At 40.2% G+C, this 23,226-nt stretch overlaps 1 protein-coding gene across 3 annotated transcripts in view; it reads left to right on the top strand.

Moving 5' to 3' along the window:
- LOC126174778 (zinc transporter ZIP11) overlaps positions 1–23,226 on the top strand; it is a 422,454-nt gene that overhangs the window by 14,346 nt on the left and 384,882 nt on the right. The window contains exons 2-3 of one of the 3 annotated variants that reach the window (XM_049921122.1): positions 18,427–18,661; positions 18,786–18,887. The exons of 1 other annotated variant lie outside the window; for it this stretch is intronic. In XM_049921122.1, the coding sequence (XP_049777079.1) occupies positions 18,427–18,661; positions 18,786–18,887 (337 nt within the window). The remainder of the gene's footprint in view (positions 1–18,426; positions 18,662–18,785; positions 18,888–23,226) is intronic. One more of the 3 variants, XM_049921123.1, reaches the window with a different exon arrangement.

Raw genomic sequence — 23,226 nt, 5'->3', positions numbered from 1 at the left:
ATTGGGTTTCCATCTGAGCTCTTGATGTTCATACAAGTGGTTCTCTTATCTCCAAAGGTCTCTCTAATTTTCCTGCAGGCAGTATCTATCTTACCCCTAGTGAGATAAGCCTCTACATCCTTACATTTGTCCTCTAGCCATTCTGCTTAGCCATTTTGCACTTCCTGTTGATCTCATTTTTGAGACGTTTGTATTCCTTTTTGCCTGCTTCATTTACTGCATTTTTATATTTTCTCCTTTCATCAATTAAATTCAATATTTCTTCTGTTACCCAAGGATTTCTACTAGCCCTCGTCTTTTTACCTACTTGATCCTCTGCTGCCTTCACTACTTCATCCCTCAAAGCTACCCATTCTTCTTCTACTGTATTTCTTTCCCCCATTCCTGTCAATTGTTCCCTAATGCTCTCCCTGAAACTCTGTAGAACCTCTGGTTCTTTCAGTTTATCCCATCTCCTTAAATTCCCACCTTTTTGCAGTTTCTTCAGTTTTAATCTACAGGTCATAACACAGTAGATTGTGGTCAGAGTCCACATCTGCCCCTGGAAATGTCTTACAATTTAAAACCTGGTTTCTAAATCTCTGTCCTAGCATTATATAATCTATCTGATACCTTTTAGTATCTCCAGGGTTCTTCCATGTATACAACCTTCTATCATGATTCTTAAACCAAGTGTTAGCTATGATTAAGTTGTGCTCTGTGCAAAATTCTACCAGCCGGCTTCCTCTTTCATTTCTTACCCCCAATCCATATTCACCTACTACGTTTCCTTCTCTCCCTTTTCCTACACTCGAATTCCTGTCACGCATGACTATTAAATTTTCGTCTCCCTTCACTATCTGAATAATTTCTTTTATTTCATCATACATTTCTTCAATTTCTTCGTCATCTGCAGAGCTAGTTGGCATTTAAACTTGTACTACTGTAGTAGGTGTGGGCTTCGTATCTATCTTGGCCACAATAATGCATTCACTATGCTGTTTGTAGTAGCTTACCCGCATTCCTATTTTCCTATTCATTATTAAACCTACTCCTGCATTACCCCTATTTGATTTTGTATTTATAACCCTGTAGTCACCTGACCAGAAGTCTTGTTCCTCCTGCCACCAAACTTCACTAATTCCCACTATATCTAACTTTAACCTATCCATTTCCCTTTTTAAATTTTCTAACCTACCTGGCCGATTAAGGGATCTGACATTCCACGCTCCGATCCGTAGAACGCCAGTTTTCTTTCTCCTGATAACGACATCCTCTTGAGTAGTCCCTGCCTGGAGATCCGAATGGGGTACTATTTTACCTCCGGAATATTTTCCCCAAGAGGACGGCATCATCATTTAATCATACAGTAAAGCTGCATGCCCTCGGGAAAAATTACGGCCATAGTTTCCCCTTGCTTTCAGCCGTTTGCAGTACCAGCACAGCAAGGCCGTTTTTGTTATTGTTACAAGGCCAGATCAGTCAATCATCCAGACTGTTGCCCTTGCAACTGCTGAAAAGGCTGCTGACCCTCTTCAGGAACCACACATTTGTCTGGCCTCTCAAAAGATACCCCTCCGTTGTGGTTGTACCTACGGTATGGCTATCTGTATCGCTGAGGCATGCAAGCCTACCCTCCAATGGCAAGGTCCGTGGTTCATCTGCCTATACCAGAAAAATCTTAAATTTCATAACAGGAAGAAATTACTGTCATTGTAGTTGATCAGAGTGACAAATCAGTTTGCAGAGAGCGTGTGGATGATACTGGCATCAAAAGAATACTTTAATTGGAATATTGATGATTTAATTGCAGTTTTTTTTGTAAAATAACTGTATTTAAAATTTAATGAAAAAGGCAATATAGGTAACCTTCAAGTCTTTGTCTTCATTAAATGTTTCGAAACCCATTAAACTGCCAACTCCAAAATAACAATTTTGGGGTGTTGCAGGTTCTTTCCATATGATCATGATTGTCACTTACTTGTAGTGTGATCTCCCATTAAGTCTGTAAAACCACAAACATGATCTTCATTTCCTGCAGTGCTCAGTTCCATTAAAAAACGAAACACTCTTATCTATTTTTGATGTAAAAAGGAATTAACTACTTGCACAATATAGTTCATTTGTGTTCATTATATAGTAACTGACTGATTTCCTGCATCATCAGATTTCTACTCACTGTATATATAATTCTATATGATGCTTTTTTTGGATATCACTTGACATTGTTGACAGATCCCAAGAAATCCTGTGCAGTTGCATGCCAGAATGCTGTGGTTCACAGGGCTTCTATCACTACATCACAAGAAGTGCACTCTCCTTGTAGAAGCGATGTCCGTTGAACATGGAAGACGTTTGAAGTCCTTTGAATACATATGACAGAAAAATGTGCTTTGTAAGAACATTATGACTTGCTTGCCAAACTCACTCAGTTTAATCCAATCTTATCCAAGATTTTTCTCTTCAACTCTACATTCCATTTCTTGGTGGTTAAAAAGATGGATTTGCATTTGCTCTTTGATATTTTTCCCTGCCTTTAGATGTGATGAAGTAGTGACCTGTAGGGCTCACCACATTGCAGAACAAATAATGTAGCTTTTAGAATGACCATTAACCGAGTTTTGCATAGCCATCTCTTGTGGTCCAGAAAATTTTGCAATAGAGTCAGTACAATTCACACACGTAACATTCGAGATAAATATAACTGACCAGATAGCTGTGCATGTTAAAGTACGTCTTCCAGTTTGGAGAGATGCACCAGCCTTGGGTTGAGTCCACCCGGTGAATTAGCGATGAGGGTTGGTGCGCCAGCGTGCCTGGGTTTAGTTTTTAGGTAGTTTCCCACATCCCACTAGGTAAATAATAGGCTGGTAACCAAGTCCTACCCCAATTACAAGATTTGAAAAATTTTCGAAAACTTTCACTTACTGTCACATGACTAAAACGCAAGCAACCCCTGTAACGGGGTGGCGACAGTAATGGCATCCGACCCTGTGCTGACATGGCACAAAGACAGACACGAAGGGCATCCGACTCTGCACTGACATTGGACAAAGGCACAAGAAAAAGAAGGAGATATAATTTAATGTGACAAGTGTATGCCATTAATAATTCTTTTATGGGGTCTTACTCAGTATTCAGTTACAAGACTATTACAGCACATGAAGTAACTTCTGATTGAAATTTTTGTGATATTACATTTCTTTATGAACACCATACAACTATTTAGGTTCCTAGTTTAGTGTAGTGCAGTATAGTATGTCAGCAATTGACATATTTATAAGGAGTGTCCAGACTTGCTGCTATGTGATATTAATTTTTATTTCTTTCACTTTTACTACCGATCTGTTTCTGCTAAATTGCCATTATTGAGTTACGCGTGGTACCATGTGGTTGTCATTATTTTCATTGTACATGTTTATGTTATATTAGAACATTGAGCATCGATTGGGACTTATGTATATATTATCTAGATGGACTGACATATATATAACATGGCTGCATGGGGTACCCGCGTGGTCTGAGGCGCCTTGCCACTATTCGTGCAACTCCCCCCTTTGTAGGTTGAAGTCCTCCCCTGTGTGTGTGAGGCGCCTTGCCACTATTCGTGCAACTCCCCCCTTTGTAGGTTGAAGTCCTCCCCTGTGTGTGTGTGTGTGTGTGTGTGTGTGTGTGTGTGTGTGTGTGTGTGTGTGTTTGTTTGTTTTGCCCTTAGCGTAAGTTAGTGTAAGTATTGTGTAAGTCTAGGAACCAATGACCTCAGCAGTTTCGCCTTGTAGGAACTTACCACCACACATAACATAATTGCCAACTGTATTTTGACTGTTGTTCTATATTTGTTGAATTAAGGTAGTAATTAATTTTTTAAGACATTAATTTTACGGTGTGAAGCTATGATGTCATATGTTTGCAAAGTGTAAGCACTGTTATACAGATGATATACACATTATGTGGTTGTTCGTGTATTTGTGGTTACTCTGTGTTTGTAGCAGCCATGCATGACAAGTTCAATGATGAGTTGCAGCATTGGTAGTACTGTTGTTGTTGTTGTGGTCTTCAGTCCTGAGACTGGTTTGATGCAGCTCTCCATGCTACTCTATCCTGTGCAAGCTCCTTCATCTCCCAGTATCTACTGCAACCTACATCCTTCTGAATCTGCTTAGTGTATTCATCTCTTGGTCTCCCTCTACGATTTTTACCCTCCACACTGCCCTCCAATGCTAAATTTGTGATCCCTTGATGCCTCAAAACATGTCCTACCAACCGATCCCTTCTTCTAGTCAAGTTGTGCCACAAACTTCTCTTCTCCCCAATCCTATTCAGTACCTCCTCATTAGTTACGTGATCTACCCACCTTATCTTCAGCATTCTTCTGTAGCACCACATTTCGAAAGCTTCTATTCTCTTCTTGTCCAAACTAGTTATCGTCCATGTTTCACTTCCATACATGGCTACACTCCATACAAATACTTTCAGAAACGACTTCCTGACACTTAAATCTATACTCGATGTTAACAAATTCCTCTTCTTGAGAAACGCTTTCCTTGCCATTGCCAGTCTACATTTTATATCCTCTCTACTTCGACCATCATCGGTTATTTTACTCCCTAAATAGCAAAACTCCTTTACTACTTTAAGTGTCTCATTTCCTAATCTAATTCCCTCAGCATCACCCGACTTAATTCGACTACATTCCATTATCCTCGTTTTGCTTTTGTTGATGTTCATCTTATATCCTCCTTTCAAGACACTGTCCATTCCGTTCAACTGCTCTTCCAAGTCCTTTGCTGTCTCTGACAGAATTACAATGTCATCGGCGAACCTCAAAGTTTTTACTTCTTCTCCATGAATTTTAATACCTACTCCGAATTTTTCTTTTGTTTCCTTTACTGCTTGCTCAATATACAGATTGAATAACATCGGGGAGAGGCTACAACCCTGTCTTACTCCTTTCCCAACCACTGCTTCTCTTTCATGCCCCTCGACTCTTATAACTGCCATCTGGTTTCTGTACAAACTGTAAATAGCCTTTCGCTCCCTGTATTTTACCCCTGCCACCTTCAGAATTTGAAAGAGGGTATTCCAGTTAACATTGTCAAAAGCTTTCTCTAAGTCTACAAATGCTAGAAACGTAGGTTTGCCTTTTCTTAATCTTTTTTCTAAGATAAGTCGTAAGGTCAGTATTGCCTCACGTGTTCCAACATTTCTACGGAATCCAAACTGATCTTCCCCGAGGTCGGCTTCTACCAGTTTTTCCATTCGTCTGTAAAGAATTCGCGTTAGTATTTTGCAGCTGTGACTTATTAAACTGATAGTTCGGTAATTTTCACATCTGTCAACACCTGCTTTCTTTGGGATTGGAATTATTATATTCTTCTTGAAGTCTGAGGGTATTTCGCCTGTCTCATACATCGTGCTCACCAGATGGTAGAGTTTTGTCATGACTGGCTCTCCCGAGGCCATCAGTAGTTCAAATGGAATGTTGTCTACTCCCGGGGCCTTGTTTCGACTCAGGTCTTTCAGTGCTCTTTCAAACTCTTCACGCAGTATCTTATCTCCCATTTCGTCTTCATCTACATCCTCTTCCATTTCCATAATATTATCCTCAAGTACATCGCCCTTGTATAAACCCTCTATATACTCCTTCCACCTTTCTGCCTTCCCTTCTTTGCTTAGAACTGGGTTGCCATCTGAGCTCTTGATATTCATACAAGTGGTTCTCTTCTCTCCAAAGGTCTCTTTAATTTTCCTGTAGGCGGTATCTATCTTACCCCTAGTGAGACAAGCCTCTACATCCTTACATTTGTCCTCTAGCCATTCCTGCTTAGCCATTTTGCACTTCCTGTCGATATCATTTTTGAGACGTTTGTATTCCTTTTTGCCTGCTTCATTTACTGCATTTTTATATTTTCTCCTTTCATCAATTAAATTCAATATTTCTTCTGTTACCCAAGGATTTCTATTAGCCCTCGTCTTTTTACCTACTTGATCCTCTGCTGCCTTCACTACTTCATCCCTCAGAGCTACCCATTCTTCTTCTACTGTATTTCTTTCCCCCATTCCTGTCAATTGTTCCCTAATGCTCTCCCTGAAACTCTCTACAACCTCTGGTTCTTTCAGTTTATCCAGGTCCCATCTCCTTAAATTCCCACCTTTTTGCATTTTCTTCAGTTTCAATCTGCAGTTCATAACCAACAGATTGTGGTCAGAATCCACATCTGCCCCAGGAAATGTCTTACAATTTAAAACCTGGTTCCTAAATCTCTGTCTTACCATTATATAATCTATCTGATACCTATTAGTATCTCCAGGATTCTTCCAGGTATACAACCTTCTTTTATGATTCTTGAACCAAGTGTTGGCTATGATTAAGTTATGCTCTGTGCAAAATTCTACAAGGCGGCTTCCTCTTTCATTCCTTCCCCCCAATCCATATTCACCTACTATGTTTCCTTCTCTCCCTTTTCCTACTGACGAATTCCAGTCACCCATGACTATTAAATTTTCGTCTCCCTTCACTACCTGAATAATTTCTTTTATCTCGTCATACATTTCGTCTATTTCTTCATCATCTGCAGAGGTAGTTGGCATATAAACTTGTACTACTGTAGTAGGCATGGGCTTTGTGTCTATCTTGGCCACAATAATGCGTTCACTATGCTGTTTGTAGTAGCTAACCCGCACTCCTATTTTTTTATTCATTATTAAACCTACTCCTGCATTACCCCTATTTGATTTTGTATTTATAACCCTGTAATCATCTGACCAAAAGTCTTGTTCCTCCTGCCACCGAACTTCACTAATTCCCACTATATCTAACTTTAACCTATCCATTTCCCTTTTTAAATTCTCTAACCTACCTGCCCGATTAAGGGATCTGACATTCCACGCTCCGATCCGTAGAACGCCAGTTTTCTTTCTCCTGATAACGACGTCCTCCTGAGTAGTCCCCGCCCGGAGATCCGAATGGGGGACTATTTTACCTCCGGAATATTTTACCCAAGAGGACGCCATCATCATTTAATCATACAGTAGAGCTGCATGTCCTCGGGAAAAATTACGGCTGTAGTTTCCCATTGCTTTCAGCCGTTCGCAGTACCAGCACAGCAAGGCCGTTTTGGTTAATGTTACAAGGCCAGATCAGTCAATCATCCAGACTGTTGCCCCTGCAACTACTGAAAAGGCTGCTGCCCCTCTTCAGGAACCACATGTTTGTCTGGCCTCTCAACAGATACCCCTCCGTAGTTGGTAGTACATCCATGTCATTTCTCTTATTTTGTTGAGTTAGTAGGCCACCCCTATTATGGTGATTCAGAAGTCAGATGGTGCTGTATTCCTTTGCAGCAGTTTTAAATAGGTGGTCGATGCAGTATGTCATAGACTCATATTCAGTTCCGCCGACAGAGGAGTTGCAGCCAAAGTTTTTAGGCAGTCAGTAATTTTTGTGCATCTACCTGAGCAACGTATACCTACAGTTGCCATTGGGTGCCACCTCTTGTAATTTCTTAGTGCTTAACACCCCCTCTGGGTTTTATCAGTTCAATCACTTGCAATTTGGAATTTTGTCTGTGCCAGTGGTTTATCAACAATATTTGTACCAGTTGACTCAGGATACTACTTCTTCTGTCAACTACCTCGATGACATAATTTGGGTCATGGGCTCCATGTGAAAGGAGCATTTTTGTAATCTGTAGGAGATTTTCCAACTCTTTATGGAGAATGGCCTATGTTGTAAATTGTGAAAATGTAGTTTTTTCCTCAAATGTGCACTTTTTTTAAACACGTTCTTAGCAAAGATAGACGAGCACGTCAAAGCCATCATCAACCTGTTCGTGCGCATGAACCTAAATTATCTCCAGTTCTCTTTGGTAAAGATTTCTTATTATGTTAAGTTCATTCTGCAGGCCATGAACATCTGTTATCCTCTTAACCAGCTTCGCCAAACTCGTGATCTGCAGACTGTCAGCAGACTTTCATCCTTCGAGCAGTGTTTGTGTTCCACTTCCTTTTTGGTTTCCTTTACATTGGGTAAACTCTTAACACTTCACAGACTGACCACTTAGAAGAATATCGGGGCAAGAGGACCGTCCCGTTAAGCCAGCACCTGCCAAGGGACAAGTGGCAAGACATCCACACATTACTCTCATATGAAATAAGTCCAGTTTTTGAGCTATAGATGGCTCATACGTCAAAAAAATCTTGGCCCGAGCTGTACTTGGACATGGTTCTTTGAATGCAGGAATATGGCTCAAGGTATTGCTGAGGCTTGGTCTCCAAAGTTTTAACCCTGGCTGTCGATGCCTTCCAGTTTGGCAGTGGTACACTTCTATCACATCAGACTGCACATGACATCGAGCAGTCCTTCACTTAATGCTTAATTTTTGGAATTAAAATGTGTGATGACCTTTTTTGTATGGAGCAAAGTTCTTGCTCATCTCTGACTACAAACCCCTGATTTCCTTACTGGGACCTCGCTTTCAGCTGTGGAGTCGGACTGCCCACCGGATGCAGAGATGGCCTATGTTTCTCAGTAATTACTGCCATGACTTTCAACAATGGTTTACCACCCAGTATACTAATGCAGATGCACTATCACAGTTGCCAGCAGGATCCAATCCAGAGATCAATCAACAGGAGGCTATCATTTTTCACATTGGACAATATCTTACAGCGGACATTGCTGGATTTTAATTTGATGGCTCGGGGGACCACAGCTGTGAACCTGCTTTTCTGGCAAATAGTTTCACCAGTCCAAATGGGATAGCTCAAGTGTGCTCCTTCATTAGCAGATGCAGTGTGGCTTATGTTTTGACTGCCTTGGAATCTGCTCAGTGATGTGCTTGCCACACAAGGGTAAAGTTGTGGGTGGTCCCTGTGGCATTGTGTACTCGCATACTTCATTTGCTGCATGTGTTTAACTGGCAGTAATTCCCATATGAAAGCTTTAGCATGGCTCCACATCTATATGATTGACCAGAATATTAAAAATCTTGTGCAGGCTTGGGTGACTTGTGCACAGAACGAGGTTGTGCTGTCACCAGTTCCGAAGAACCCTGAAGGTAGTGAGCGTGTCGAAATTTCCTGGCTCCTTTTTGGGAAGCATGTGGTTGTTGGTGATCGATGCAGTGTCAAGTTTCCTGTATGTTGCAAACTTTCTTCCATACCAACAGCAACTATTTGCATGTTATTGATCATTTTTGCTATCAAGGGCTCTCCCCAGACCCTCATCTCCAATAATGGTTGGCAATTTGTGTCATGGGAGTTTACAAGTTTTTGCATCCATAATGGTGTCCAGCACCTGGCTACCACGCCATTTCACCCAGCGTCTAACCCATAGGTGGAGTGAACCATGTGAATGTTCATAACTGCCTGTCTAGTTTTTTTGGCTCATACTGGATGATGGTGGTTACCATGTGCAGTCCGGCGGATCAGTTGCACCAGCACCATTTTCAGGGTGTTTTCAAGTTGTTGCAACCTGAGTCGCATGCCTTGGGCTGTCATGGCCTACTATGTTTTCCTCACAGGGCTGTCTTTTGGACTCAGTTGTTTTGCCGGCAGCAGGGGTGGTTGCTGGGTCTAGTGCTGAGTGACAAAGATCAGCATTTGTTTGTGGTGGGTATCAGCCGTGACCAGTTGAAGCATCATTCCAGTCAGTTGCATCCATGACTTGTTGGACTCTCAGTGCCATCATCTCTGAGCCAACTAGGAGATAGGATTGGACGCAATGTTGTTCCAGTGGGAGGTTCCCACTTGCAGCAGTGTGCTCACCTGCTGTCTCAGCTACAACACCATCTACTGTCCTATCTTCAACTGCAGGGTAGGGTGCCAATTGGATACCTCCCACCACTACTGATAGAGAGCCCGTGGTATTTCAGTCAGTGTCCTCCTTCCCCCACTTGCCAGTGGATCGTTCCTTATGCTCGTCAGTGCCCTAGGAGCAACTGTTACCCCATCCTCCATAATCTTCCACCACACCATCGGAGCCAGCTGCAGCAGTGTTGCTGGTGGTTGATCCACTGTTGTAGAATCTCACCTCCTCTCTTGTTGCGCAATGGAGGCTGCTGCAGAAACCAGGCCATTCTTGGTCCTACGTGACCTTTTCGATGGGGGAGGGGGGAGAGGGATTTATTATCCCTGCCACCAAATGTCGAGTAGATGCAGTTGAGGTGTCTAAGTTTGCAATGGAATAGTGCAGAATGCTGTTACGGAGGGTGTATGTGAATGGTGGTATGGGGAGAGACTTCAACTTAGATGTTTACTTGCCTGTGGCAGTAGGCCTGCCCCGGCGATTGTTACACAGACATAAACTACCTTGGATCTGACCTTCCCCTCTCACTATGCAATGTTTTCAATATGCTCGTTTTGTTCTATTGTCCACAGATTGCCGTGTTGTGTTATGCTATGTGCTTGTTCCTGTGTGATGTTCACACACTCTGCTCCCCTGTAGATTGACTCAGATATTGTTTCATTCCCTTTTTCCGCATTCAGCTTCCTGGCTTGTAGTCGAGCTACCATCAGCTGGTGTAGTCATATTTTGTGCTGACAGTGATGCTTTCATGCATTGTCACACCTGTGCAGGTACAAAAATAACTAAAATACTAACAGCAGCAATTACTAAGACTCCATTAGAAAAAGCTAAGTTAATACTGATACCTCTGTGATTAATATAGCTCTGAAAGGAGACTGTACATTGTATTGTGAGAACTTTCTTAGAAGTATCTGACAGAAAACAGAATAATGATATCTTAAATGTTCTGAGAATATTTGAAGTAAACATCTTACTGAACCATCCATATACTCGAGAAGCATTGAAGTTCAGCCACTCTACACCAGACAAAATCCTCCTTAAAATTTACTGTATTGTCTATTTCAACTAAAACTCTGCAAATTTTTACACCTGTTCTGCTGCACAAAATATAGTGTTGCCATCAGAACCATTCCTCAAGCACTTGAGATTGCAGAAAATCTATTATACATTGCATACCTTTAGCAATATATAATGATGAAAACTTTGTCATAGATCTCTCCTCTCTTTATTATAAAAGACATTGTGTGCTCCTGTGACTAATTAGCATTTTATTTTGATCTACTCTTTGCGGGCCATATAAAGTTTTCTGTATTCATTTACTGTTGTTGCTTCCAGATGGTATATGCACCTTGTTGGTAGTGTTTTTAAATGAAGAGTTGGAAACAGTTATGTTTCTACAAGTAGCCATGGTTTTCAGAAGATGATTCAGACAGAACTCCACAGACTTCAACAAGTCTAATGCAGCTGAGGTGCAGTAAAAGCCCCAGAGATTTCTTGCTAATGATTATTTCTCCATAACAGCCATCTACCACATAGGTACACAACACATCTTGAGATTGTATTTTATAAAATTGTCTTTTGGTTGTGCTCCATTCCTTTTTATCAAAGAGATTTTTATATGTTCATCAGTAGCCACCCCAGTGGTAAAACTTCTTTTAGTCTATGATTGGTCTCAACATTTGTACTGAAGCCATTTTCAGGTGGGTCTTAAAATTGTGGTGTGCTGACGCAGTGTCAAACAATTAAATATTTAATTGGCCATACACTAAAATAAAGAATATTTTACCAACCGGAGTGGTATTCAATAATCCTGTACACAGTTGCAAAGTATCAGTGACTTCCAAACATAAAGAAAGTTGTAATTTTAGTGTGTACCATCTCAATGCTGCTAAAATTTTTATTATGCTGCAACTAGTTTTGACAATCTATGTGATGCTCTGGCAGACTTAAGAGTTCAAAATGGTATATACTGGATGTCTAGTGTTTTAAAATATGTCACATATGTAGTTAGTACTGTGGAAGGGAGTGGGCATCAGCTAGCCTTCTCCAGGCCCACTAGCAGAGCAGTGACTTTCCTTAGAACACTTTCTAAGTTTTTTCACTAAATACTCTGTGAAATAGTCAACATTGGGATTGGCAGCCGCAAGCACTCACAACTTATATGTCCACAAGACACATTATTAACAAAAATTGCATAAAGTTCACAAAAAACAGTACAGGTAAATTTCTAAGTATAGAGTTGTAAGCACGAGTGCACAGAACGAAATTACTATGTCACACATGCCGAAAAATTTATATGTCCGAATCATTGATTACTCTATCATGCACTCCATTAGCAACTTACAAAAATAGCAACTTGCAAAAATAAACAAAGTCCTGCACACTGTACAGGCCCAGTAAAATCAGCTGTCTGGCTGTAGCACACCTTCAACAAAGAGACATTGATGTATTTCTGTGTAGGACATTGTCCTCTGCCTGCCCATGGCAGTGTACCGTCGTGAGGGATTCACTTGTTTTGGACGTATGTGATGAGTGTATTCCAGTTTGCAAATTTATATACTGTTTTTTACTATTACGAGAAAGCAGCTATACATTTAAATGGGATATGTCTTCTGTTTAAGCTTATAATTATGTGACTGTGGTGCTTGTTTTAAACTTCAAAGTCTTTCCTAGATTCCAGCCTAAACTTTTATGTTGAAAGTTTTACTGTGTCACAGAGTGACTGGGCTATTTGTTTTAAGTTTAATTTAGCTTCTTCATCCACTTGTTGTACTTACTTTTAGGTAACGTTGTAAGAACTGGTGTAGTTCTACAATGATGTTTGCTTACTGTAGTGGAAACTTACAAAAATCCTGTCCTCGTCATTTTTCCTTCCATCACATTTTCAAACTCAACCGTCACGCTCACTGTAGATAAAAATAGAGAAAAACATCCCACCCACAAAAAAAAAGAAAAGTTGACAACATGTGGATAGGGTGTTGTGGTTCAGATACACATAAATCAATTGTGAAGTTTGAGATATTATTGTAGTAACTTCAACCAATCATCTGTTTGCAGATATAATAATAATAATAACAAAAAGTTTTCAAATGGGAAGTTATATCAGAGCAACCTAAAGAAAAACAGACAGACCAAAGTGGCTGGATGAGCGTAAACCAGCATTTTCAGAAAGAATGAAAGCCTATTGGAAGAACAAGAAGAACTCAAAGAAAAAGTGATAGAGTTATTTGCTTAATGTCTTTCATTTCTGGGGAGAATTTGCCCATAATAATAATAATAATAATAATAATAAGTTTCCAAATTTGTCAAGCTTATAAATTGATAATGGAGCAAATTGAGTAACTAAATATTTGGAACCACTAGTGCACATACAATGTCTCTTCAAAAATTTCCAGAACATTTGTAATATCACACTAGTGGTGTGTTGGAGTGAAATGCTGTTGGCATCCCTGCATACACCTGTGTTTAATACCTAATTGCCGGAAGTTTCATTGTTGTATGTCTGTTAATTATTGTTATGTTGAGTAGACCATTATGCCACACAGTTTGTGAATTTCAAGATGGAAGAGTTAGAGGAGCAATGCATCTGTATTAAATGTTTGCATGAAACTCAAGAAAACATTTACAGACACACACCAAATGATGCAGGACGTCTATGATGGTGATTGCTCAAGCCATACTTGGTGTTCCAAATGGTTCACGTGGTTTAAAAATGGCCAGAGTGAAGTTAAAGATGACACTCGTTCAGGATGCTCTTCAGTGTTTACCGACAACACTTATATCAGTGATGTCAATGAAATTGTGCATGCCAGTTGACGACTGACTGTCCAAGAGATTGCAGGACTGTCCAAGAGTTTGCAGAAGAATGTAACATTTCAGTTGGATCATATCATGAAATCCCGACACAGTATCTTGGAATGCATTGTGTTGCTGTCAAGTTCATCCCACATCTCTTTCAGTCAAGACAAGAAAGACATTTGTCTCGTAATCTGTGAAGAGCTTTTGGATCGCACAAATTAGGATGATATGTTATGCAACTGATGATGAGATGTGGGTCCCTTCTTCACAGTGGGTCAGAAAAGATTCTTCAAGACCAAAAAAATCTTATCAGGTCAGTTCAAATGTCATAGCCATGCTTATAGTTTCTTTTGGCTTTGAAAAATTAAGTCATCATGAATTCGTGCCCCAAGGACAAACTGTTAATCGATGGTACTGTTGGGATGTGCTGTGATGCCTGCGAGAAAATTTGAGAATGAAATGGTCTGAAATGTGATGAGACAATTCATGGCTCTTGCATCATGATAATCCCTGTTGGTGCATGCCTATTGCACAAAAAATGAAATCGCCGTGCTGCCTCATCTTCTATACTCTCCAGACCTGTCCCCTGTGGACTTTTTTCTTATTTCCAAAGTTGAAAATCCCATTGAAAAGATGAAGATTTGCAACAATAAATGAGGTAAAAGAAAATTCGCGGACGCTGCTTTGTGCGATCCAGCAAGAGACGTACCAAGACTGCTTCCGGAAGTGGACACCACATTGGGAGCAGTGTATCAATTGTGGACGAGAGTATTTGGAAGGAGACCATGCACAATAAGTAAAAGGTAAGTGCAGAAAAATGTTGTGGACAAAGTTACCGAATTTTTTGAACAGATCTCGTAAATTACTCAGGTATTATACGAAATGGAGGAGGGACTTGATTGTTTGCACAAATGAAAAACAAATTCTTGAGATGAAGGTAATGGCGTGAATTTTCTTTGCTGATGTAAGGATATACGGCTTCGTTCATTTGCAACATTTGCCACAACTTTGAAGAAAACTATTGTCACCGAAGCTAGTAGGTGGTGACCTTTGTCATGTTCAAAATGTGCAAGATGTAGACAGCTGATTGCTTCAATTGTGATATGCTACTTTTGGAAAACTAGGGCCTCCCCTTGTCCTTGTGATTCCCAATTCTTCACAGAAAGATTGTCTGCCATTTGTTCTTCAGCGTTCAGACTTTTTTAACTACACCTAACTGTCTGTCACTTGATGGTGCATTGATGCTATAAATTTGCAACAACTTAGCATTGCTTGTTGTAGCGTTTTCCCCTTCAAATGCAGAAAATGAATTATGTCACGATAGAACACTATTAATGGGCTACACCATTTTACTTTGGCTTCTCTATTGATGTGCTACAGTACTGTGACACATGGATATCAGTATGCACCACGACTTCAGACATGTACTGGCAAACTGTTGTGGCTTGGTCTATGCTGATGAGTTATGTCCCTCTGAATGAATGCACCAGTGTAGTGTTCTGAGACCAATACATAATAAATTAGTCAGAGTCCAGAAACAGTAATTCATAACATCTTACAGAAACTTCGATGAGAGCTCTGAACACAAGTGTACCAAACTTGTAATACTATAATCTCTGCCTCAGGTTAAGTCCAAGTAGCAATACAGTAATTGTCTGTGCAGGTTGTACAGTTATAGATTCATCACTACTTCGCCTTATTCCTGGATGGTGCCCTAATTAAGCCACTGTTGCAACTCAGTGATATGACTGTGGGATGAGACTCCATGTTTAGACCTCAACTGCAGCCTTCAGTCACAAGTTATAATACCAAGTGAATAACTGCAGTGAAGTCACATGATTGGCTGCTGCTGTTAGAGACAGAGAGCTCATTCCTGGTTGGTTTTCCTGGGCAGATGATGTCACTGAATCTTGGATTGGTGCCTGCGGGATATATGGCAGAGTAGTTCCTCCATTGAAGGTGACCTCTGTTGAGCAGCTATCAGACTGGCACTGCTCACTGTGTTGCCTGCAGTGCTGGAAACTTGGAATGCAGCTTGTAGGAAGGGATGTATCTGGTAGGGGTAGCCAGGTATCCAAAACAAACAAAAAAGTTTTTTGAGTTGATGATTAAAACTTTGATTCATAGTAAAGTTCATAGTAATAGCTGCAAAATAATAAACATAAAGCACAATACCATCACTCAGTCAAGAGTATCCTCACCCCCTAGGGTGCAGAGGACAAGAAAGAATAACAAATGGAGAGAAAACATTTTGAGAAGTTATATCATAAAACTGTAGCATCATTCAGATGGTTGTAATACCAGTATGGAAATTCACTTGTTAACCAAAGTAACTGTCCCTTCAGCCCACCCTTTCCTGCGTAAAACCTTCAAGTTAAATAAAAAGGGGAACCTCAGTGTGAGGTGTTCATATTCCAGTGAAATAAGAAATGGACCCAGGGATCACATGGAGGAATTAAAGTTTCAACTCGGGAAACAGATGACTTTAGAGAAAGTAATAAATCTGTGTTGAGAGACTACAATTTTTGTAGTAAAGATAACCCTAGTGAGAGGGCTGATAATGGAGTGGCAATCATTGTCAGGGACTGTTGCTACTCTAGACTCGTTTCCCAGCAATGAACTCTGAGCAGATGCTGTGGAGTGCCTCTTTAATAGTATTAAACCGTGCTCCACTTATTTACCAAACAATGAAAAACTGAGAGAGGCTCCCATGGAACTGATCAAGAAACACCTCCATGCAATTTACTTGATAAAAAGATTTCAGTCCGCATGATGCATCCTGCTGTTCTTAAACCTGGCATAGAAGTTCAATCATAGCTTTGTTGTATCACAGGACATATGGCTTGCTAGCAGATTAATGCATTTCAGCACAACATGGGTATTGTGCACAATTAGTCTACCTATCTGCTCAATTAACCCTTTGCTGCCATTAGATAGCAGGTAGCCACATACCTCCACTTCATTAACTATATTGCTGTATGTATGTGTGTCTCAGTTGGGCGGCTGCAATTATATCTTTAAGCCTGCTGTGCTACATACTTCTCCAGTATATTGTGGGAAATATACATTTCAGGCCCATTTACTTCGTAAATAAAATCCTACAAGGAAATATTTTATCACCTTACTTTGTATTGGCTTAACACTATGACCTGACAACCTCATCTGTCATCTCGGCATAATATACTCAAATCATGAAAATATGTATAAGAAGAATATATCCAATGTTCTCTGTCATGGTATGTAGGCTGGCTTTAGGTACCTACTGTACCAGATTTTTGACCAGTTTGTGCAATGAAGTTGGTCAGTTGCCTCTCACCCTTTCTCTGTGACACAGTATTGTATATTTGTTAACATTGCAGCACAGGCTCTAACTGTTCGTTTTCTCACCATCTATCATCAGTGAAATCCTTTGGAAGCAGGGCAAAACAGTTCTGTGTAGAAGTAGCTGTAGGGATATCAATATTACCAGGAAGGGATTTTATTGTAATATAGACTGATGGTTGTAAACCATTTTATAAATGTCATTACATTCTACGGGTAGAAGTATCTCAAGATCGAAGTGGTAATAAGCTTATTCTTCCCATAGCACTGTATTTGGATGCAGGTGGAGTGATACATGCAGACTCTGTCACAGTAGTTGCTATTTTAGATTTATCATTATAATTCTATAAAATTAAAGTTCAATATCCTTATAGTATTCAGTGAAAGAGCATCAAAAGAAAATTAGTATAAATGATCATTTTCCACTTAGTAATACCATCAGTAAAGTGAACCAAAGCACATCTACAAGGGACAGAATATAATTTCGTGAGCTGCTATTGAGACAAAGCTCTGGCTGCTTTTCCTGACAGACCCGAAGGCAAGCTATCATAAGCATGTAATATTTTGAAATGTGTTGGCAATGGGAAGCAGATATAACTTGTGTAGTCCATTTTTATTAAACCTTCGTATGGATGCACTTGATATTTGTCCGTTGTGTGTGGTATGCAGGACCATCATATTTAAAAATGATTAGATGTTGTGTACAATTAAGGAATTAAGCTGGCTATCATGGTTTTTAATATTGGTCCCATGTTTCCACATTTTGACTGTCTGACAAAATTACTGTGTTTAGTGCAGAACCATAGGCAATCTGGAAGGCAATGGAACAAATGTGTTATTGGAAAAAAAACTATGTGGTCAGTTTCATTTAATGCCCTTCAAGTAATTTACCTGACAGATATAATGATAAAAACATACAGAATGACGTTGTGCATCATTCAGGGAACACAGAAATTTGGAGAAATGAGCAAGCAGGTATTGTGATCGTGGCTTGTGAGACTCACAATGCAACGTAATGTGCAATTTCCTTGCAGAATATTCCCTTAGAAGGGAAAGTTACCCTGATATACAAATTTAAATGTGTGTGTGTGTGTGGGGGGGGGGGGTTTAGAAAGTATGGTATTATACTCTGCAATAATTTTAGATGAATTGTGCAGAAAGAAAATCATGATCATCAACCAGTCACTGCTTTTTCCCAATCCTGATGATGATGGAAGCCATTTTTTGAATTCATTTGGCAGATAAGCAAATGGAAAAATGTTCCTCGGCAGCCAATCTATATTTGATGCAAGGGCTCCTCTTTTTTTTTTTTTTTTTTTTGCTATTCATAATTCCCCATCATTTTGATTTAAATCTTATGATATTTTGTTTATCTAATAGCTTGTATAATATTTATTTTGTACATAATTTAATTAACATGTATGACCCTCTTAGTAATATCATTTTGTACTTGACTTGCATATTTACTGTCACATAGTTACACCAATAAATTGACATGTCTTTCCTTTTCTAAATTTCAGCGGAAATTGCTTGACTTAAGCCTAGGGTTTGCAGGTGGGGTAATGATTGCAGCATCTTACTGGTCTTTGCTTGCCCCAGCTATTGAAATGGCTGAAGAATCTGATTTGTATGGTAAAGATGGTCGATTTGCGTTTGCTCCTGTGGCAGCTGGATTTTTATTGGGAGCGTTATTTGTTTTTGGAACCGATGCCCTCATTTCATATCTGGGTGTACATTCACCAAACATTATGTTAGGTACGTGTTCGACTGTCATGGAAATGTCAGTTTGTTTTATTAGTGGTGACTTGCATGATATAATTATCTAATATATATAACAAACTGTAGATACTTTACTTTGTGTAAACTATTTTCTGTTCAGCATTTGCATCATCTGGGAAATATCCAAAAGAGGAAACTGTGGATCATCCAACAATTTCCAACGATGAAAGACAGTTTGTCAACAGTCACACATTAATTGAAGGTGCTTATGTTATTAGACTTAAAACATTTTAATTGAGCTTTAGTTTTCATTCGTGTAAGAAATTTTTTTCTCCTACATCAGGGCAGAAGGTATATTAACTCTTTTTAAAGAAAAACTATGGAAATTCTTTTAAAACAATTTCAGTACTTGAAGGCATTGAATTGTTGTAGGAAAGCAGCTTTTCGATTTGTATATTACTGTGTAGTTGCCTGTGTAATAATTCTTACTGCACATAGCTCATAGTTCTGTTGGGGAAACGTATAGTGCATTTATAATTGTAGCAAACTGGCATCATCACTCTGCGTTTACCTTATTGCTTATAAAGTAGATGGTTTTATGGTATATGTTGCATGTTCCGCATGATTCACGCAAACATGATAAATAATGCTCTTCTCTGTTATAATTAATAAAATGTTTTTAATTTTATGCATGGACCTTTATTGTACTACAATGCATGTTTTTTTCATTTTCCATTGGAGTTGACAGTGTATGTAGCCTAACCAATACCAACAACTGAATCATTGCTGACCAGTATTACACATTCTGCAGACCCTTGCAGCATTATTTGATCTGTATATTTTGCCCTAATAATAATAATAATAATAATAATAATGGTTTACAAGTTTTTGGGGTTGTGGCCGAGTTTTCATATATTTGTTATTTACTGTAAATCATCTGGGTGTGCTAAGATTTGATCCTGTAATGTTTCAATATTAGAAACTACTATAGTAAAAAAGTAAATAAATAATGGTCTGTCTGTACTTACGTTCAGGAGGAAGAACTCGTGTTACAGCTGATAAACACATGAAGGTAAATAACAGTACTCCTAACTAATGGAGTCACTGTTAGGGAAGGGTGGAGAGAGCTTTGCATTTCTATTTCCACATACCAGGTGGGTCACTGTTAATAGACAACCCACCTGAAAACCCAAACATTACTAAACCATCAATTTAAGTGAAAAGCAGAGGGTGTGAGACGAGGCTTATTGATTAGGCTCAAACTGTGTGAGTAGAAATAGGTAGATGTGCCTTACAGGTTTCTAGATTGTCCCACCTGAGTGAGCCATAGGAAAGGTAAAATGCACTCTAAAGTTTTTCGAGTGTGAAGGATCTTTTTAGCAACAATCATCAAGTAAGTGGCTTGTTACAGTGGTGAAGTGCACTGACTGACAATTTGCTGGCTTGAGTTTGGTTCCCAGTGCTACTGTATTAGTCTCAATGTATTTGTTGTCTGTAGCTGAGATTTTATCATGTAATATTTCAGTATTAAAATCTACACTAATGGCATCTGGTAAAAAGAGTCATGGTCTGGTTGGTATGTACCCTCAGGATGAGGAGGAGGAGGAGCTCTCAGTACTAGTGACAGAAACATGTGAAGGTGTACTCCTTCATTTGGGATTGCTGTTAGGGAAGTTTGGATATTTTGGACTTCCTACCTCCTCATACCAGGTGGAACCTCCTTGCACCAAGTCCCTGTTAACCTAAGATCTGTGTGACATGCTCTCCCTCTCCAGCTACCCTTAACTATATACACTTTTATCTCCTAAAGAAAGCATCTATGAGTTCTGTTGTAACCTGGTAAAAGACAGAGGCACGAGAAACAAACAACTATTTAAATATTATATCATGACATGACAGCATAAACTTAAGTAAGACATACAATTTAATTGTGTAGAAATGAATGGTACAGATTGTTAACGCATACAGACTGCTGGTTGGAGCCAGTGCGTGGCAATATAAAGAGCATACGCCCACCAGGAGCCACTGGCTCTCTTCTGCAGGCAATTGAGATGCCAGACCATGATCAGTGACTTCTGGTGGGGGCATAAAGCAGCTGAACAGCATGCAACTCAAAATGCACGACACACGCAGCAATAGGGGCGAATGAGATGTAGTAATATGCAGGTTATTACATCCCTCCTCCAAGGAGGGAGGAGTGACCAAATGCTTGTTCCTCTGTGATGTGCTGGTGGGTGACACATCCTTAGTGTTGGAAGAGTTGTCCTGGACGTGCACAATTCCAGGTCTGTGCTGGTCCTCAACCTTATGTGGCAGTAGTGGGAATGTTGCCCGACGCCTTCCTCCACCTTCAGGAAAGGCCGATGGACTGCCCCAGCACCCCAGAGGCAGAGCCTGGGTGACATCAGAATTGCTGCTAGGTGCCGTAAGCTGAGGAGCCACGTCCAGTGGGAGGGTAGGCGGCACCAACAGGAAGGTACAGGTGCCCTTGTGAACACGGGAGGAGTGAAAGAGGCATCTGGAGGTGCCTGTGTTGGTGCAGAATGCATCAAATGGCCAAACTGCATCATCTGCATGGGGGTGGTCCCCTTGTGGGAAGATGGGTGGACATGGCTGGGGCAGTGTGTTGCCACAGTGAACTGCTATGCCAGTGGATGCCATTGCAGACGCGAAAATTCTAAAAAGAGGTGAGCTGAAAAGCCAGTTCATGAGGGAAGCATTCAACAGAAGGAACTGAGAACATTGCTGCAAGAATTGTATATGCTGCAGTAGATAAGCCACAAATATCATAAGGAAATATGGAAAGGGCATTAATGACCAGCTGTCAATAAATATCTAAAAAGGGTTGAGCAATGTTGACATTGATTCTGTCCCAAGATAGCATAGATGCTGGCCAAGGGGAAAAAAATGGACGGATCCCAGTAGTAAAGGATGCACTACCGAATAACTTTGTTAGGTGCTAGGCACAGGATCACATCCCTAAATGCAAAGGCTGCAAAGGTTGTGGGAGAGGTTGTACGCCAAAACAACTCGGAGACGGACATGGCTGCGTGTGGCGCAGGGAAAAAATTCAACATTGGCGGCTAATGCACGGGTGCGTGATTGATGATAAAAATACAGCAAAAGAGAGTGAAGACGGTCCTGAACCAGGGGATAATTGACACAACTACTAAGAGAGGCAGGCCATATCGTGAAAAAGGGATCACTTAACAGAACAACTGAGAGAGGGAGGCCTTTCTTGAAAAGGAAGCCAACTGGTATAGCAATAAGAACATGCGAGGAGGAATCGAAGACACAAATGAAGCTTGATAGGTGTCCATGTCTGTTACTCAAAGTACGATGAAGGGTTGGCAGAGCCGTGAGCAGAAGTTCACCAAACTGCAGCAAAGTCGTTGGATGAAGGTAAACAGTCACGGTACACCAAAGAACGGTTGAGTCTGTACTGTCAACATAGCCACGAGGTGGTCAAAGACAGCCTAAAGAGGTTTCTGTTGCTGCAGAAGTGATCAAAGTATGGCATCCATAAAAAGTACACAAGAGAAACAATCACTGAAGTTGCTCACATGAAGTTTCTGAAAGGGAGCACACAAAAGTTCTCACAAAAGTTTCACTTTCCGCTACTTGTGTTGTAACTCGGAATATGGTAAAAGACATGGTCAAGAGAAACCATCATCTATTTTTTGTCATGACATGACAGCATAAACATATTAAGACAGTACAGTTTAATGACATGTACAAGACTGGTACAGACTTACTGATGTGTACAGACTGCTGGCCGGATCCAGTCCACATCAATATAAGAAGCATTTGCCCACCAGGGGCTGCTGACACCTGGTTGCAGGTGATTGAACTGCCTGATCATGATCAGTGGCCTGGAGCAGTTGAAAGGCATGTTACTGAAGGTGCGTGATGCATGCTGCAGTAGTGGTGGTAGGGGTGTATTAATGTATGGGTTACAACAAATAAAAACCTAGAAGTATTGTGTCATCTGGAGGTAAAAACTGTCTAGCCCAGGGATGCACATACTGTGGGCCTTATGTGATCCACCATTGTTCCAATAGGGTAGGATTTAGTGGAGAGATTAGGATTATGTGAATGAAGGATATGTTGCAAGGATAACTCCTATCTACTTAATTCAGAAAGGCTGGTGCTGGGGACAGGAAAAGACCCGGGTGATAAGGATTGTGAAACAACCATTGAAATTGAGCATATTGTGCTGAGCATCATCTTCTGCCACTGGGTGGTCAGTTCTTGTGTTGTTTCTCAGTGGTTATTTATTCAGGTGGACAGCTGGTTGGTAGTCTTTCCATCATAAAATATTGAGGAAAAATCACAGTGGAGGTGGCATGTGGTATGACTTCTCTCACAGGTGGCACTATGAAAGTAGGGTGGACTGAGATGAGACTGGAGTAAGGTTGTGCTGGGTTGATACGAGGGCTATCCACAAAGTACATTACGTTTTGGAATTAAAAATAAATAAAGCATTGGAAATTTTTTTTATTATATACAGATGAAAGCCACACTTAAATACTACTTTTCTACAGAGTTACCATTTAAATTAAGGCACTTATCGTAGCGATGGACGAGCTTGGAAATTCCTT

The sequence above is a fragment of the Schistocerca cancellata genome, chromosome 3, assembly GCF_023864275.1.
Source record: "Schistocerca cancellata isolate TAMUIC-IGC-003103 chromosome 3, iqSchCanc2.1, whole genome shotgun sequence".
Classification (NCBI taxonomy): domain Eukaryota; kingdom Metazoa; phylum Arthropoda; class Insecta; order Orthoptera; family Acrididae; genus Schistocerca; species Schistocerca cancellata.
This window is presented reverse-complemented; position numbering and strand designations above follow the sequence as displayed.